Genomic DNA, 16,765 nt, shown 5'->3' with positions numbered 1-16,765 from the left:
TGTGAGGCAGGGTCTGCTAAGCTAGTATGCAGTTTGTACTGTGATGCTGAGATCTGTATTGTTCCATACTGCCTCCAATTATGGACCTAATTAGGTATTTGTAACAGATACTTTTTATGTTTTAGTTATTGTCATAATCATTTTACTTAAGCTTATATCACAATACAAGCTCACCTGTAAAGATTAAAACTTCTTTATTCATTTTTTTGTTCTATAATAATGCAATATGTATTTGTAATAAATTACCATCAAACCCCATTATTAAATACAGTGTACTTATTATTTGATTTTTTTCTGTATTGTTTAATGTTTTGTGAGTAGACTAACATTCGCCTTATTTAATCTGATGTACAGGTTTAGTCTTACTCCCTTATGGACTTCCATGCATTCAGGAGCTATTCTGTTTACTTATATCTTTGACTAATCCCCATGATATTCATAATTCTGAAGAAAATATACAAGTAAGCTTGATGCTTCTGACAGCGGCCTTTGAAACTGCACAAATATCCAAACATGGAATGTTGCTAGTCCTTGTTAAAAATGAACTCTGCAGACATCTTTTTCAGGTTAGCCATTTTATTTATAAGGTTTTAATGATGTTCAAATAATCTGTACATTTTGAACCCGTATTATTCAATGCAGGAGGCCAGAATATGCATTAAATGTGATATGTGTGCATTTTTCTAATTAAAATTTAATAGTTACATTTTTTTGAAAATTTTATAATTTATATAAATCAGTATTCTGTTACATCAAAAAAATTGCTAGTTTCCATAGCAATTTTGTATAAATTAAATGCAGCATTGCACAATATATCAAAGTTTTACATTTGAAATATTTAAAATTAAAAGATTTGGGCATATACAAAAGTGGTATTTATGAGAGTATTGTGTTAAAGATAAATTCTGTTTTACCAAATACAAACATCTTCACATAAAACTAATTTGCATTTTTTCATTATAATGTTACACACAATGATTTGTTGATTATATTTGTTCATTTTAAATTCCAGCTTCTCACAGAGCACTTGAATCATTTTGCTGTAACAATTAGGTTATGCTTTCTTCTCTTTGAAAATATGAGAGGACATCTTAAATTTCAATTTGAGGTTAGTATATTTGTGTAATGATTATTAACATTATCCTAAAAATGTTATTCTTGTTAACAATATAAAGTATAAAAAATTAATATTATACATTACATTAGATTACAATGGTTTGTTCTGTTTTAGATGTATTTTAAAAAACTAATGGACATCATTGCTGCAGAAAATACTGGAATACCATATGAAATGAAAGAGTTGAGTCTGGGTGCAGTGGTTGAGCTCTTGCATATTCCTAGCTTTTTGCCGGAGCTTTACATTAATTATGACTGTGATTTCTATTGCTCTAACTTATTTGAAGAACTGATCAAACTACTTTCTAAGGTATGTTAGATGTTATCAGGTAATAAGCAGATTAATTTTTGTTGTTTAGTCTCATACTGTCTGTATCCTATTGAATACTTAATTTGATATGTGCCCATTATAAATAATTTATTCTGATGTGTCATCAGAGTACAGAGAACTGATAAAATTGGTACCCAGACACTATTCCCTATATTTTTTTCTTTAATAGTGTCTGTGGCTATGAATGTACCCCCCCTTCTCTCGTCATGTATTCTTAATATTTGCTGCCTCTGACTCCAGAGTAGTACTCTTTTAATTGGCAATATTTACAGAAGCTAGAGACAAAATTCTACCTTAAACTTTTCGCCAAGCAAGCATTAATTACCATCTTTCTTAAACAAAATAAGGACTTATTACAGTGTGCATCATATAGACCAATTTCACTTCTGAATAATGATGTTAAGATACTCTCCAATGGCCTAGCTTGAAGAATGGAGAAAGTGCTCCCTTCGGTAATATCTCAAGACCAAACTGGATTTATTAAAGACAGACACTTAGATTCCAATCCTCTATGCCTGTTTAATGTAATCTATTCACCCACAAAGTCAAACACCCTGTAGATATTATTATTGTTGGATGCGGAAAAAGCATTTGATATGGTTAAATGGAACTACCTCTTCACTACATTGGAGAAATTTGGGTTTGGCCCAAACATTTGTGCATCAATCAAACTACTGTATACCAGTCCAGAAGCTTCATTTTGTATTAACAGCATTAATTTAGACTACTTCAAACTAGAATGTGGTATCAGACAAGGATGCCCATTGTCACCAATGCTTTTCAAGAATTAATTAAGTGTGCTCTTTCCAGTGAATTCTCAAACACACAATATTAGATTGGATGCCTTCCCTTTTATCATTGCAGTTTAAATACCTAGGGGTAAACAACAGAATTTCACAGTCTGTATGGAAAAAATTAAGCAAGACTTGCATAGATGGTCAACCCTTCATCTCACTTTAGCTAGAAGAATTATCATTGTTAAGATGAATATCCTCCCTAAGCTTCTCTTCTTATTTCAAAACATTCCAATATACATCAATAAATAATTTTTTAAGAAATTAGATTCAACTATAACCTCATCTCATTTATTTGGAATTCAAAACAAATCGAATCCAAAGGGTAACCCTACAAAGACCTAAGGCGGATGGTGGCATGGCTCTACCTAACTTTATTATTGGGCAGCAAATATACAAGCTATAAAAACCTGGATATTGACACTAATAGATGAACATACACAGGCTTGGTCCGCAATAGAAATAAAATCCTGCAGTTCTTTATATTCCTTGCTTTGTACCCCAATAAATACAAGTCATCGCTGATATACTAACAACCCAGTTGTGCTTCACTAACTCAGAATATGGAACCAATGTAGGAAGTATTTTAAGATAGAGAAGACCTTTTTCCACCCTCTCAAGCACAGTTTTTAATGTTTGTAAAACATTAAGGATTAAATCACTTAGAGACCTGTACATAGACAACGTTTTTGCATCCTACAAACAATTACACTCCAAATTTAACTTTCCAGCAACACATTTCTTTCACTACCAGTCTTGATCAGTCTTAAGGACTCAGACAGGATTTCCGTAATATATAAATCTATTTTACAGTCCCTTCCTTTCAAAGATCCAAGAGTACAGTGGGAAAAGGATCTCTCGCTCAACATCTCAGAAAAAGAGTGGAAGGTAGCGATGCACAGAATTCACTCGAGTTTCATATGTGCAAAGCATACAATTATTCAACTCAAAATTATATATCGAGCACATCTGTCTCGTTTAAATGTTTCCAGGGAAAGATCCAACCTACAAACGCTGCAATCAAGTTCCAGGTTCACTGGGTCACATGTTATGGGCGTGCATGAAATTAACATCCTTCTGGACCAAAATTTTTAAATGCTTTTCAGACAGCCTTGGTGTCATAATAATTCCTAATCCATTACCAGCTGTGTTTGGTATACTTCCAGATGGGCTTAAAGTGGAGAAGGACAAACAAACTTCAGTTATCTTTACTACACTATTGGCACGCAGACTTATCTTTCTAAACTGAAAGAATCCTAACTCTCTTTAAGTCAGTGGGTAACTGATGTGATATATTATTTGAAATGGGGAAAAAATCTAATTCTCACTTAGAGGATCTGTGCAGAAATTTTTCAAAACCGGGCAAGATCTAATCAATATCATTTTAGAATAAGCTTTTAAAGTACTGAGGAAGGAGATTCTGTCCCGATTTCTTTTTCTTCTCCATTTATCTTTATTCACTTATTAATTCCTCTATTTACTTATTTTTTACAAGCTTTAAGTTTTATTCTGCTGTCCATGCTCTCTTTCTCAGGGGTGGAAGTTGATTTGTTTTCAAACCTATTTTTGTAAAATGTATCTATTTGTATGGAATGTTGTGTGATTTTAATAAAATCAATACAATAATTTAAAAAATAATAATAATACAATTTCTGATGAGAGATTCAAAATGTTAGTTAATGTGCATTCTGTTTTCTTCTTAGTCTTGTGCTTTTCTCCATTACAAGGGTTTTTTTTTTTAAATCAAAATGTAAGAAGCTTAAATAAATCTTTACCATTTTGAAATTAATTTATATTTTTCCCCCATCAGAGTTCATGTTCACTTTCTGGACAACTTTTTACTATGAATCTGCTTTCACTTGAAGCACTGATAATCATCATTGACACTTTAGCAGCCCATTCACCTTCTGCAAGCTTGGTAAATGTGCAGAAGGAAGATGAAAAAGATGTCAGACTTATTACAGAATTAAACTGTACTGGTATGTATTGGGTTATTTTCAGGTTTTACTCCTAAGAGGTATATTACATAGACCATGACATTTTAACTGTAAACCTTCTAAGCAATGAAGCTTCGGAGGTTAACCAGATTCAAAGCCAGAGTGCAGCAGTACAGCGAGTATAGTGAACACCGGGTACGATGGGATAACTTATATGGGACAAGTTTCAAGTTGAATGTGGTCACATTCCCTTTCTTGCGTCCCTTATACTGCTTGATCACCTTCATTTTTGTGTCAAGATAACTGCATTTTATTTCCTGTAATTGTAAGACAAATGTAACTGAACATAGTCAAAAGCTCTACAGGTAATAAACTGACATTGAGATGAACCAGTCGTGGCAATACAAAGTAGATGTGGCATTCCTTTATAAAATGTCATTTAAGTGACATCGATCTAGTATGGAGCCCCATAGGTGTGAGGGAAAAAAAAAAGACAAAAAAATTCTGTAAGAAGCATATTCCTATCGGGTGTTTTTTTATTTCGCAAGCGTTTTAGTGAGGGTCCTCGATTCCAAACCAAAGCACACTCGCTTAGATTTCATCCTCCTTGTTCTGCTCCATCCAGCCCCTATGGCTGCAGAACTTGGAGTAGATGATGACACAAAGGAGGAAGCAAAAAAGAAAAAAAAAGCCTTTTTTAAAAAAAAAAACACAAATTCAGAGAAGGCGAGTCTCTTAACACTGCCATTGAAAAAGAGATCAAGATCTACTTAATGATACCTGAGATCGACAGTGATTTAAATCCACTTGAGTGTTGAAAGACACACAAAAAGTGCATTTCCCCGCATTGCCAAAAGTGTTAAACTGCAATAAAAACAACGTTTAATTGTTGATAACATTTATTGGAGGCATTCAGCAGCTTCTTCGCTCAGTCTCGCACCCGAGCACCCTCACAAAAACACCCACCAGCACCTCCCAAAAACCTCCGCCCCCCTTCTCCCGGAAGCACATACGCTGGGTTAAATAGTGCAGGTGAGATGTGATATATTAACAATCTCCCGTCTAATTTTTTTAAAACAAAAACAACAAAAGAATAAAGGGGAAACATATGTAACAAAGTCCTTGGTTACCATAGCAGAACAATAAAGGCCACAGCAAACACAACAAAACAGTAGTTACATATACAATTTAAAGTGCATAGGTTTGGAATGTAGCCCCTTTATTTTTATTAAACGTTTTGATAAGACAGTTTTAGATAAGATTTCAATAGCACCATAGCCCTTCGCTGAGTACTTTTAATAACATGAGAGCAGATGCTCCCCTTTTTGTAAGACAATCAGCAAGTTGAGTTTTTGTGTCCAACCAGAGAACCTTCTTTATTTTTTTACTCTGTATGAACTCCTTTATACTGCTTATTTCCAGTCTAGGTTGTTTCTCAGTGACCTGTTTTGTTGACTTAAGAGCATCAAACAGAAAGTGATTGTCTGTCACACAGACCAAAGGGGGAGCATTCAGATCAGCATTTCCAGTAGTAAGCTCAGAAAAGAGGGTCGCCAGAAAGATAGCATTATCTATTCCATCTGACAGGGCTAGAGTTTCCCCTGCCAGAGTGCTTCTCACCACACGTCTAATTCTCTTAGACTGCCAGAAGAGGGGAGAAAACTTCCCTCCTTCTCCCATGAGACCAATTAATATTCCCCCTTGTGTACCCCCATCAGGAAGATTTCCTAGGGAGGCATCACTGAAAACTGTCAGATTCAGAGCATCATTGTTTCCCAAATGCTGAAACTCGAGAGTGACTTTTTCAGATTTAAGCTTTCTAATGACCTTATTTATCTTGTGAATTGACTGAACTGTGGCATCTTTTATATTTGACCCTAATCTGCTTACATCAAACATGATGTCTGGTCTGGTTTGTTTTGCAACCCACAATATCTGTCCAATTTTTGACCTAAGTTGCTCTTTTTCAGTCTCATTAACAGAGGCATCTCTCTGCAGGGCACGCGCTGCTTGTAGGGGAATTCCATGTAAGTCCATTCCCACATAGCAGAAATTTTCATGTTCCTCACGCCCCACCTGAAATGCAGACTTAAGCATACGAATCACATCTTTTGAGAAGTTTTGTGAGCCTGCCCAAAGAAAATCATCAACATGACATGCAAGTAGTCCAGTAACCTTACACTGCTCATCCAACCAGTAGAATTCTGCTGGATCTACTTTGGACATTTTACCACGTGTACTCAGCATGATTTCTTTCACCTTATTGTACCAATACAGTGATGCATCAGCAAGGCCATAAACACACTTGTTGAGTTTCCATAGAGTATTTCTCTTTTCTGCTTCAGCCGGAGGCCGGATATGGATTTCTCTGGACAACTGCATGCCCTGTAAGAAAGCAGATTTGATGTCCATGGAATGGACGTGCCATTTGTTTTGACAAATTACTGCTAACAATAGTCTAAGAGACTCAGAAGCACAAGTTGGAGAATCTTTCTGCAGGTCATGAATATTAAGCTCTTCAAAACCTCTAACTACGAGTCGTGCCTTAGGCACAATGCCATTGGGAGTTTCTTTGAGACTACAGACCCATCTGGTAGAGACACACTTTTGACCTACATCGTCAACTTCTTCAAAAACATAGTTTTTGTACCAATTCATGATTTCATCCCGCTTAGCCACATTAAATGAAATGTCTTTTGTTACAAGCACATCACTCTCCCTAACAGGTGATTCAATGTTAAGATTATCAACACATGATAAATCTACTGGCTCCTTTTGCCCATCACTGCCATCAGGTTCAATATGTTGCAAATTATACCAGCTTTTGTATTTTCCAGAAGCTTTGCCTGCTCTACCTAAAACCCTTGCTTTCTGTAGACCACCACCATCCTGCTTCATAAAGGTCACAGTTTGTCCCTTCTTAATCTTTACACCAGTGGGAGAGGCAGGGTTATCACAAACAATGTGATCTGTTTCTAATTGTGTCATACTAGGATGAACCACTTCTCCTGTATTTACCTCCCTGTCACCGATTGTTTCCTGTTCGCTGTCTGTATTTTCTTCACTATCTGAGCTCACTGCTACATTGCTTAAGCTGTTTTTTTTTTCTTTTCTGCCTGTTGTCTTTCACAGTTTGCTCATCCTGAGATTCCTGATCTTGCGTGTTTATCTTACAGAGCCTGGATTGATGCACTCTTACAAGAATCCCCCCATGTCTTATAAACACCACAGCTCCATCCTGACAAATAACTACCCCTGGTCCCTTCGACTCTCCCCTCTTTTGTAATATACCTTGTCTCCGGTCAGATACATTTCATCAGTGGGCCTGAGCTGCTTACATATTGCCCTTCTTATCCGCTCAGAAGACTCAGCTTCTGTGAATGCATTCCTGGAAGCATGTAAGGCAGAAATATGTTCTCCCACTCTAGCACTCATAGTAGTGCCTTCTAAAGTAGGTGGTTTATCAAGTAGTCCATTGCTCCAGGGACTGTATCCTGCTGCTGTTCTTGTCTCGATGTTAAAGTTCTCAGCCATGTCTCTGATCTCTTCACTATTGAATTCACCTCCGTTGTCGCTGTACAGCCTCTGAGGGGCGCCATGAACACTAATCCAAGTGTGAATGAAGGAGTTTACAATTTCAGATTACTTCTTTGTAGTCACAATGTTTCCAGTGCTGAACCGTGTAAAGTGATCGATTATGTGAAGATACCACACACCTGGCTCTAACTCGTGCCGATCCACCGCCACAGTCTCGTTATACTCTGAAGCTAAAGGTAACCCCACAGCAGGCTTTGGCTTTTTCCTTTTGTACTTCTTGCATATTTCACAGTCATTTACTATTTGTTGTAGAATAGTACAGCGTTCTTTGTCCTTATTTCCTGAACTGTGAATAAGTCTCTGTAGTCTGTCTGCTGATGCATGACCAAACTGCTTATGGAGCTTCAGAAGGACTCTGCGTTTCTCATCTGTAGACATATTTTCTGTCACTGTAAGGACCTCGTCTTCACTTTGAGGTTTTTTAGCTTCTTTGTCTCTGATGTCTACACAGTAATGTCCATAACTAGTAAATTCAAGAGGAATAGATTGTTTGAACATCACTGCACTGTCCTTTTTCATGTTCAGAATGGTTCCTGCCTTCTTCAGTGACGTTTTACTCAGCAGAAGTGGAATGTCAACCTTGACAACTTCGGTTTCAATGTTGCATTTTGTCAGTGCTATTGTACCTGTGCATCCCTGCCTCAAGCAGCCCTTCTGAGAAGGCTTTCAGCAACAGAATAAAATGTAACATATGACCGTGTTCCTCTGAACCCAGATGCTGTTGACAACTGAAGTTTCCAAAGTAAAATTTTACAATAAAATTTTTCTTATATCTTTGTGCAGTATTGGACAGAACTTGAAATTAGTAATTTGTTTAAAAATGTTAATAGGTTTGTGTTTTTTTTATTGTTGGTTTTTTTGTATCTTTGCACAGTATATGACAAAACGTTTACAAATGGTGCATTTTTTTCCTGTGCAGTATTTGACAGAACTTTTCATTTTTACATTATAATACAGTATGTTAGATATTTGTTCTTGCTTGTATGCTGCACAATTCACTTTACAGCAGGGCAGTTTGTATTTGTGTTCATGCTGTTTAATTCAGTTATAATTATTATTTTATTCCCTTTAAATTCATACCTTGGTTACATTAAGGGTGTCTGTTTAAAATGCAATCAATGTAATAGTTTTGTTCATCTTTTGTGTAAATTCTGTAGGCCACTTTGAAATGGTTCACTCATACTTGCACTGTTTGATCTCAGTAATACTTTGGCTGGTGATTTTAATGTTTTTGTGTTATTTTACTTCAGTTTTTATTAAATAACTAAGACCTGTTTTCTTTGACTGTTTTTTTTCTATTATCTCATTAGTAAGCTACAATTAATATCCTAATAACAAGACCAGGCTAGATCTATAGGACATTTACAAATACATTTTCAAATAATGCAAAATACCATCTATCGTTCTCGTCAGAGTCTCAGAAAATATCAGGATATAGTTTTTTGCCAATGTCGCACACCCCTAATCCAGAGGGGAATAGAATAGAATAGGGAATGCCAATAGATTTTAGAGCGCTTGCAAGAAGTAAAAATGAAAGAAAGAAAATGCACAGATAAGAAGTTTGAGAGCAAAGGTACCGCAGCAAGTGGAGCCCACAGGTAGATTACAGAGGAAAACCTCAAGAGAGAGTTTGCCTCAACTTAAAAGTGAAAAAATGTAAACGTGTGTAACCCACTTAGACTTGCTGACAAGGTGTTTTTCAACTAATCTCCAAATCTGTATTGTGTAATAAATAATTTGCAAAACTTAGATTTGATCCTACCTTACGGTGGTATTGACAGATATTTTGGAAGGAAGGTCTTTGGTGGAATGTTTGCCTTTTTTTAAAAAAAAACAGGTGTACCCTCAATTTGGTATAGCTTCAGGCTGCACATTATCCAACTTTTTTTTCAGGTACTCCGAAATCATTAATTCTTTATTATAGGTAATGCTGGTACACCTACTGAATCACGTACAGACACTGGGGTTTAAAAGTAGGTGCACATGCAAAACATTCTAGTAAATGGCACCTGCTTTTCACCTGTGACATTCCGTGTTATTTTATACTAGACATTAAGCCCATTACAATAACGGGCGCTAGAACAGTAGTGCATAAACATTTGTATGAACAGTCTATATTAAATGGCAAGGGACCTTGTATGTGGCTGTAATATGTGTCACTGTATTGTGTGCCTTTAATTTTCTCTCTCGGTAATACTGGTTTGTATTTCCGTAAAATGCCTGTAATTTTGTCTGACAGTAATACAGTCGAACCTCGGTTCACAACCATAATTCGTTCCAAAACTCTGGTTGTAACCCGATTTGGTTGGGAACCGAAGTAATTTCCCCCATAGGATTGTATGTAAATACAATTAATCCATTCCAGACCGTATGAACTGTATGTAAATATATATTTTTAAGTTTTTAAGCACAAATATAGTTAACTATACCATAGAAAGCACAGCGTAATAGTAAACTAAATGTAAAAATGTTGAATAACACTAAGAAAACCTTGAACAACAGAGAAAACTAACACTGCAAGAATTTGCTATAGCCTTATGACCGCTCGCTAAAAACTCTTTTTTTAATGAGTTTTAAGCACAGGGGAAAAAATGAACATTTGAAAAATCTGTAATTTAATAAACAACCAAGAAAAGTAACATTGCAACAATGCACGCGCACGCCTTTGTGTGTGTGTGTGTGTCTCTCTCTCGCGTGTGTGTCTCTTAAACGCGCGCCTCTGTGTGTGTCTGTCTGTCTCTCGCCTGTGTGTCTGTCTGTCTGTCTGTCGTGTGTGTGTCTCTCGTGTGTGTATATATATATATATATATATATAAAAAACGTGTGTGCGCGTGTGTGTGTGTGTCTGTCTCTCTCTCTGCACAGGGAATGCACAGGAAGAGACTGAACACGTGCTGTGTGGCCCCGCGCATGCGCACTTCACCAGAAGACACACATGGACACCGCGCGCCTGTGTGTGTGTGACCCGCAGGCCTGTGTGTGTGTGCGTGACTCGTACGCGCCTGTGTGTGTGTATCTGTCTCTCTCTCTGCACAGGGAATGCACAGGAAGAGACTGAACACGTGCTGTGTGGCCCCGCACATGCGCACTTCACCAGAAGACACACACACATGGACACCTGGATGCACACAAGAGTTTTATTAAAGAGGGTGATAATCCACATTGAGTGGTACTATGGTGCATGTTGGTGATGCATACGAATTACAATTAAATGTGAGTTGTACACCTAACATATATACTGATTACATTGTGTTGAATTTTATTATAAAAGTCTTAAGATTTTTTAAGAGCCAAGGCTACCTGCAGGTTGATAGGAAATTGTGCCACTAACCACTCAACCTGAGAAATAAAGAGTATCTAAATACGTTTGATATGTTTCTTTGTGGTAGACATTACTCTAGCTCATAATAAGATTAGGTAGGTGTGGTTCTTAGTAATTTTAAATCATCTTTTTAATTTTTGTCACATGTAGTAAAAGACTGAGAGATTGGAAGTATTACATTTTTTCAGTGTTTGTTGTTAGGTTGGAGGCAGAACAGAAAGAGCAATTCACATCTGGGCATCAACATTTTTTATTATGTACCAACACATGGAGATGACTTTTTGGAGCCACGGTGTCCTGGGAGCTAAAATGTTGCTATAGAGGTAGACGACCAGTGAAGTGACAAGCACAGCTGGTTTTCCTTTTAAAATGACTGAACCATCCAAAAATGTTTTCCTTTTTAATATTTTTTTCTTCCTAAAACAACACAGAGACAGTGTTTAGCAATATGCCTATAATCTCAAGACATGAATAAATCCTTGGTAACAATTGGCTTAACAAAAGAACTTGTAAATGTTAAGGATCTTGTTTTCACATTTGGACCTGACCCCATTGCCACTATTTTAAAATGTAAGAACAGGCTTGATGATTTTTAAAAATTTTACCATACACCATACTAGTGAATTGACTTGAAAAATAATCAGTGCTAGCAGGTGCTTTTTGAGGAAAATTAAGTTTTCTGCTCTATATGCGGTTAACCACTTCCATCTTTTATGTATAACTAGCTGAAGTACTGGGCATTGCTTGTGTATATTTTTAGAATGGGTTAAGTAAAGAACTGTTTTTTTATTTTTTTGTTTAAATAGTGACCCTATTGCTAACTGTTCCATCTGTCATCTACACTGCCTCTCTGTCAATGTCTCTGCTTTTGTTAATTGATAATTTATTCTTGTTGGGTTTGATTGGATTCCAGAATCTTATTAACTCATTGTGGGATTGTAACTTAACTAATAAATTACCTGCAAATTATGGCACACTACAAGACACTGATTGCTCCATCACAAAATCGGACAATGCAACTTGCTCAATTTTGGCGAATTAAGATGCAGCCTTCCTCTTTGTCATATGTCCTATAGAGAGACTATGCAAAACTTGGTCCAGATTGGTCAAAGGGCGTAGGATTGTATAAGGAACCTACAGACAGAAAAACAGACATTGTATTTTATGCATGCAGATGTTCAAGTTGGTGCTAAGTTGTAAGACATTAGTACGGGGGGCACGCAGGAATTTTAAAGAAGTGTCAGCAAGAATAGAAAACTGCAGTTGTTTACATTCCTCAGTACAGGAATGGATTGTGAGAGCAAGGAATCATTTGCTCTATCAAATATGTTTGCAACAATACCATAGCATAACTGTCATGACATTACATAAGTCACACCCATAATGCACCGTGCTTCTGGTTAGATTTGACACAATTTAGATCACATGCACCCTTGACGCTGTTTGGACAGGCAGTAAGGTGTAGTAGTTATGGCTTTGGACTTCACACTCTCAAGTTCTGTGTTCAGATCCCACTACTGACACTGTTTTATCATGAGCAACTCACTTGATCTGCCTTTGCTCCTGTTGAAAAAAAAAAAAGGAAATGTAACCAGTTGTATCATAAATGTTAAATGTTAGTCGCTTTAGATAAAAGTGTCAGCCAAATAAGTAAATGTAAATGATAGTACTTCTCTGGTACCACTGTTTGAAAAGGGTTTCGTTTCAGTAGTTTTGGTCCACCCCAGAGTTTGATTAGCATTTTCACATCTGACTAATAAATGAACCAGAAAATATGGAAAATGTTCCAGAGTTCTAAATAACTGCTTCAGACAAACCATAGTGTGAAATACTTTATTTAACCTCTGCTTCTTTTTTTTTTTTTTTTTTTTTGTAGCTTCCTTTAACTGAGCACAAAGTCTTTGTACTTCACTCAGTATTCATTAACCATTTTTCCAATTAAATGTCATATTTCAGATTTTTTTTCATTTTGGGGAATGTATTATGTTGTGCACATAAGTTACAGCATAGTGAGTTTGAAAATGTAATTTTTCTTACCAAAAATCACAGAAAACATTACAAAAGTAACTCAGATATAGTTAGGAACAACCAAAGATTATCAAATACCCAAAACTAATATGTATAGTTTTTACTGTTTTGAAATAATACAAACTTTAACACTTTTACTAGAGATCCATTGGTACTGCTCAGTGTCATTCCAATACCATCCTCTAGGTACTTGCATTTGGTATTGATTCTGGCTTAGGGGTTATACTAAGCACCAATTGTAGGTAGGTAGATAGATAGATAGATACTTTATTAATCCCAAGGGGAAATTCACATACTCCAGCTGCAGCATACTGATAAAAACCAATATTAAAGAGTAATAAAAATGCAGGTATAACAAACAATAACTTTGTATAATGTTAATGTGGAATTGAAGAGTCGCATAGTCAGTCTGTCGCTGAAGCGCCTCCTCTGTCTGGAGATGATACTGTTTAGTGGATGCATTGGATTTTCCATGATTGACAGGAGCCTGCTCAGCACCCATCGCTCAGCCACGGATGTCAAACTGTCTAGCTCTGTGCCTACAATAGAGCCTGTCTTCCTCACCATTTTGTCCAGGCGTGAGGCGTCCCTCTTCATTATGCTGCCTCCCCAGCACACCACCGCATAGAAGAGAGAGCTCGCCACAACTGTCTGATAGAAAATCTGCAGTATATTATTGCAGATGTTGAAAGACACCAGCCTTCTAAGGAAGTATAGTCGGCTCTGTCCTCTCTTGCACAGAGCATCTGCATTGGCAGTCCAGTCCAATTTATCATCCAGCTGCACTCCCAGGTATTTATAGGTCTGCACCCTCTGTACACAGTCGGCTATGATGATCACGGGGTCCATGAGGGGCCTGGTCCTCCTAAAATCCACCGCCAGCTACTTGGTTTTGCTGGTGTTCAGTTGTAGGTGTTTTGAGTCGCACAATATAACAAATTCCTTGATTAGGTTCCAATACTCCTCCTCCTGCCCACTCCTGATGCAGCCCACGATACCAGTGTCATCAGCAAAGTTTTGCCTGTGACAGGACTCTGAGTTGTATTGGAAGTCTGATGTATATAGGCTGAACAGGACCGGAGAAAGTACAGTCCCCTGTGGTGCTCCTGTGTTGCTGACCACAATGTTAGACCTGCAGTTCCCAAGACGCACATACTGAGGTCTGTCTGTAAGATAGTCCACGATCCATGCCACCAGGTATGAATCTGCTACCATCTCTGTCAGCTTGTTCCTAAGGAGCAGAGTTTGGATGGTGTTGAAGGCGCTAGAGAAGTCCAGAAACATAATTCTTACTGCACCACTGCCTCTATCCAAGTGGGATAGGGATCGGTTTAGCATATAGATAATGGCATCCTCCGCTCCCATCTTCTCCTGGTTTGCGAACTGCAGAGGGTCAAGGGCGTGGAGAACCTGTGGCCTCATGTGGTGAAGCAGCAGCCACTCCATGGTCTTCATCACATGTGATGTCAGAGCGACAGGCTGGAAGTCATTCAGCTCACTAGGATGTGATACCTTTTGGGACTGGGGTAATGCAAGATGTTTTCCAAAGCCTTGGGATGCTCCCCTGTTCCAGGCTCAGGTTGAAGATGCGCTGTAGAGGACTCCCCATCTCCAACGCACAGACCTTCAGCAGTCGTGCCGATACTCCATCTGAACCCACTGCTTTGCTGGCAGGTCTCCTCAGCTCTCTGCTTTCCTTGGGCTGCTGTAATTGTGGGTGGGGGGAAACTCTGTCCTATGCTGGTATAAACAGAAGGATTGGGTGGAGGGTACAGTACTCTGAGGTGAGAGTGGGTTAGGGTGGTCAAACCTGTTAATGAAGTTGTTCATCTAGTTTGCTCTCTCCACGCGTCTCTCGATGGTGACACCCCGCTTAGAGCTGCAGCCAGTGATGATCTTCATCCCATCCCACACTTCCTTCATGCTGTTATTCTGCAACTTCTGCTCCAGCTTTCTCCTGTATTGCACCTTCACCACCCTGAGCTGGACTCGGAGTTCCTTCGGCACGTGCTTAAGCTCATGCTGATCACCGCCTTTAAAAGCCCTTTTCTTCTGGTTCAAAAGGCCCTTGATGTCACTTGTAATCCATGGCTTGTTGTTAGCATAGCACTGTTCTTACTGGAACTACAATTAACGTCGAATGGCAGAAGATTTAGAGGTACCGGGCATAAAATACAGAATATTGGAAAACTGTAAGGTGGCCGGAAATAATTAGAATCAAAAGATGGGAAGGCTATATATTAGTAGAACAACATTTGATGGTGGTTTTTCACTAGATAAATGAAGACTTTTTAGATGTGTAAAACAATTCTATTAAGTGTAAGATACTCGGATAACAGCCATATTTCTTTTGATATTTGTAGAGGTTTGTTCCACAATGGAGCTGTTGGCATACTAATTTGAAGTTAAAATATATCTGAATTTATTTTGCACACCTCTTTAATATATGAAATAAAGTTGAAGGTTTTTGGTTAATGCCGTCAACTCTATTCATCATTGATGATAGACCACCTGGGCAGCAAGATGCATACGTCAGGTTTGAACTGTAGCCAGCCTCTATCTTCAAATAAACCTCAGATGCATAAATGTTCCATTTGTTGTTTGCACGTTTTTCAGAAGAAAAGCATAAAAACAATCAACACAGTAAAAAGTAATATCTGAAATGGAGAGATTTTGAGTGAAAGTTACATTTCTTTATGCAATCTGAAAAATCATCAATTCTAGATTAAACCTGTTAATTTTTTTTAATACTTTATATTATAATTTATATCCATGATAATCGGAAGGAAATACTTAAAAGTATATTTCAATGCAAGCTCTAGTATCTATATATATAATTCACTAAGGCAAGACAACCATGAAAAGCACGCCGGAAGGGGCGTGGATTCACTAAGCCCCTGACAAGTGAGACACCTATGGCGCACACAGGAAGGAGCCATGCCCACCAACACCAAGACCATTGGATACGACGACAACTCGCAGGGCCACGCCCACCAACTCGGACGCGACGACACAGAAAAAATGGCGTCATTTATGTTCGTCTGTCGTAGAGGCCACATGCAGTGCAGGTCAGGTTAATGTCATGTACCTCCGAGCTACGTTGACTGTTCATAGAGACATGTTTCTCGCGGATGTGAATCGCCATATGCAGCGTGTGAAACGGTTTGCGAGGGGTATCCCATGGGATCCTTAAAACAATCCTTTAAAACTGAGGTTAAAGCACAATGAAGGAATCAGTCTTTAAAAACCAATAAGCCTTGTGCTTCTGTTTCATTACCGTCTCACCTGCTTCACCAATGCAGGCCTTGCAACAGTCGAGACGCTCTGTCAGCAGCTGACCTTCTCTGTGCCTGACCGGTTCACACAGAGACAGCACAAGAGAAAGCCGCGGCAGAGACAGACAGAGGCACACACACAGGCAGCTGGTGGGCGGCTCTCCGTGAGTTTCTCTTGCGAGCGGACAAATGACCAGGTGGTGTGTATGCTTCGAGAACGAGGCTGGGGGCTTGCGACCGGGCACATGAGCAGGCAGTGTGTATGCTTCGAGTGCGAGGGTGGAAGCTACAGGACCATCTAGGAAAAATCATGTCACGGATGTGATTCGCTGTATGCAGTGTGTAAAACAGTATGTTTGTCGCAG

At 38.2% G+C, this 16,765-nt stretch overlaps 1 protein-coding gene across 1 annotated transcript in view; it reads left to right on the top strand.

The window, feature by feature from the left end:
* LOC120525736 (Golgi-specific brefeldin A-resistance guanine nucleotide exchange factor 1-like) overlaps positions 1-16,765 on the top strand; it is a 235,662-nt gene that overhangs the window by 80,330 nt on the left and 138,567 nt on the right. The window contains exons 10-14 of the mRNA XM_039748336.1: positions 355-566; positions 1,013-1,108; positions 1,232-1,426; positions 4,052-4,220; positions 7,355-7,460. Coding sequence (XP_039604270.1) covers positions 355-566; positions 1,013-1,108; positions 1,232-1,426; positions 4,052-4,220; positions 7,355-7,460 — 778 coding nt within the window. The remainder of the gene's footprint in view (positions 1-354; positions 567-1,012; positions 1,109-1,231; positions 1,427-4,051; positions 4,221-7,354; positions 7,461-16,765) is intronic.

Source organism: Polypterus senegalus, chromosome 1, assembly GCF_016835505.1.
Source record: "Polypterus senegalus isolate Bchr_013 chromosome 1, ASM1683550v1, whole genome shotgun sequence".
In the NCBI taxonomy this organism is placed as follows: domain Eukaryota; kingdom Metazoa; phylum Chordata; class Cladistia; order Polypteriformes; family Polypteridae; genus Polypterus; species Polypterus senegalus.
This window is presented reverse-complemented; position numbering and strand designations above follow the sequence as displayed.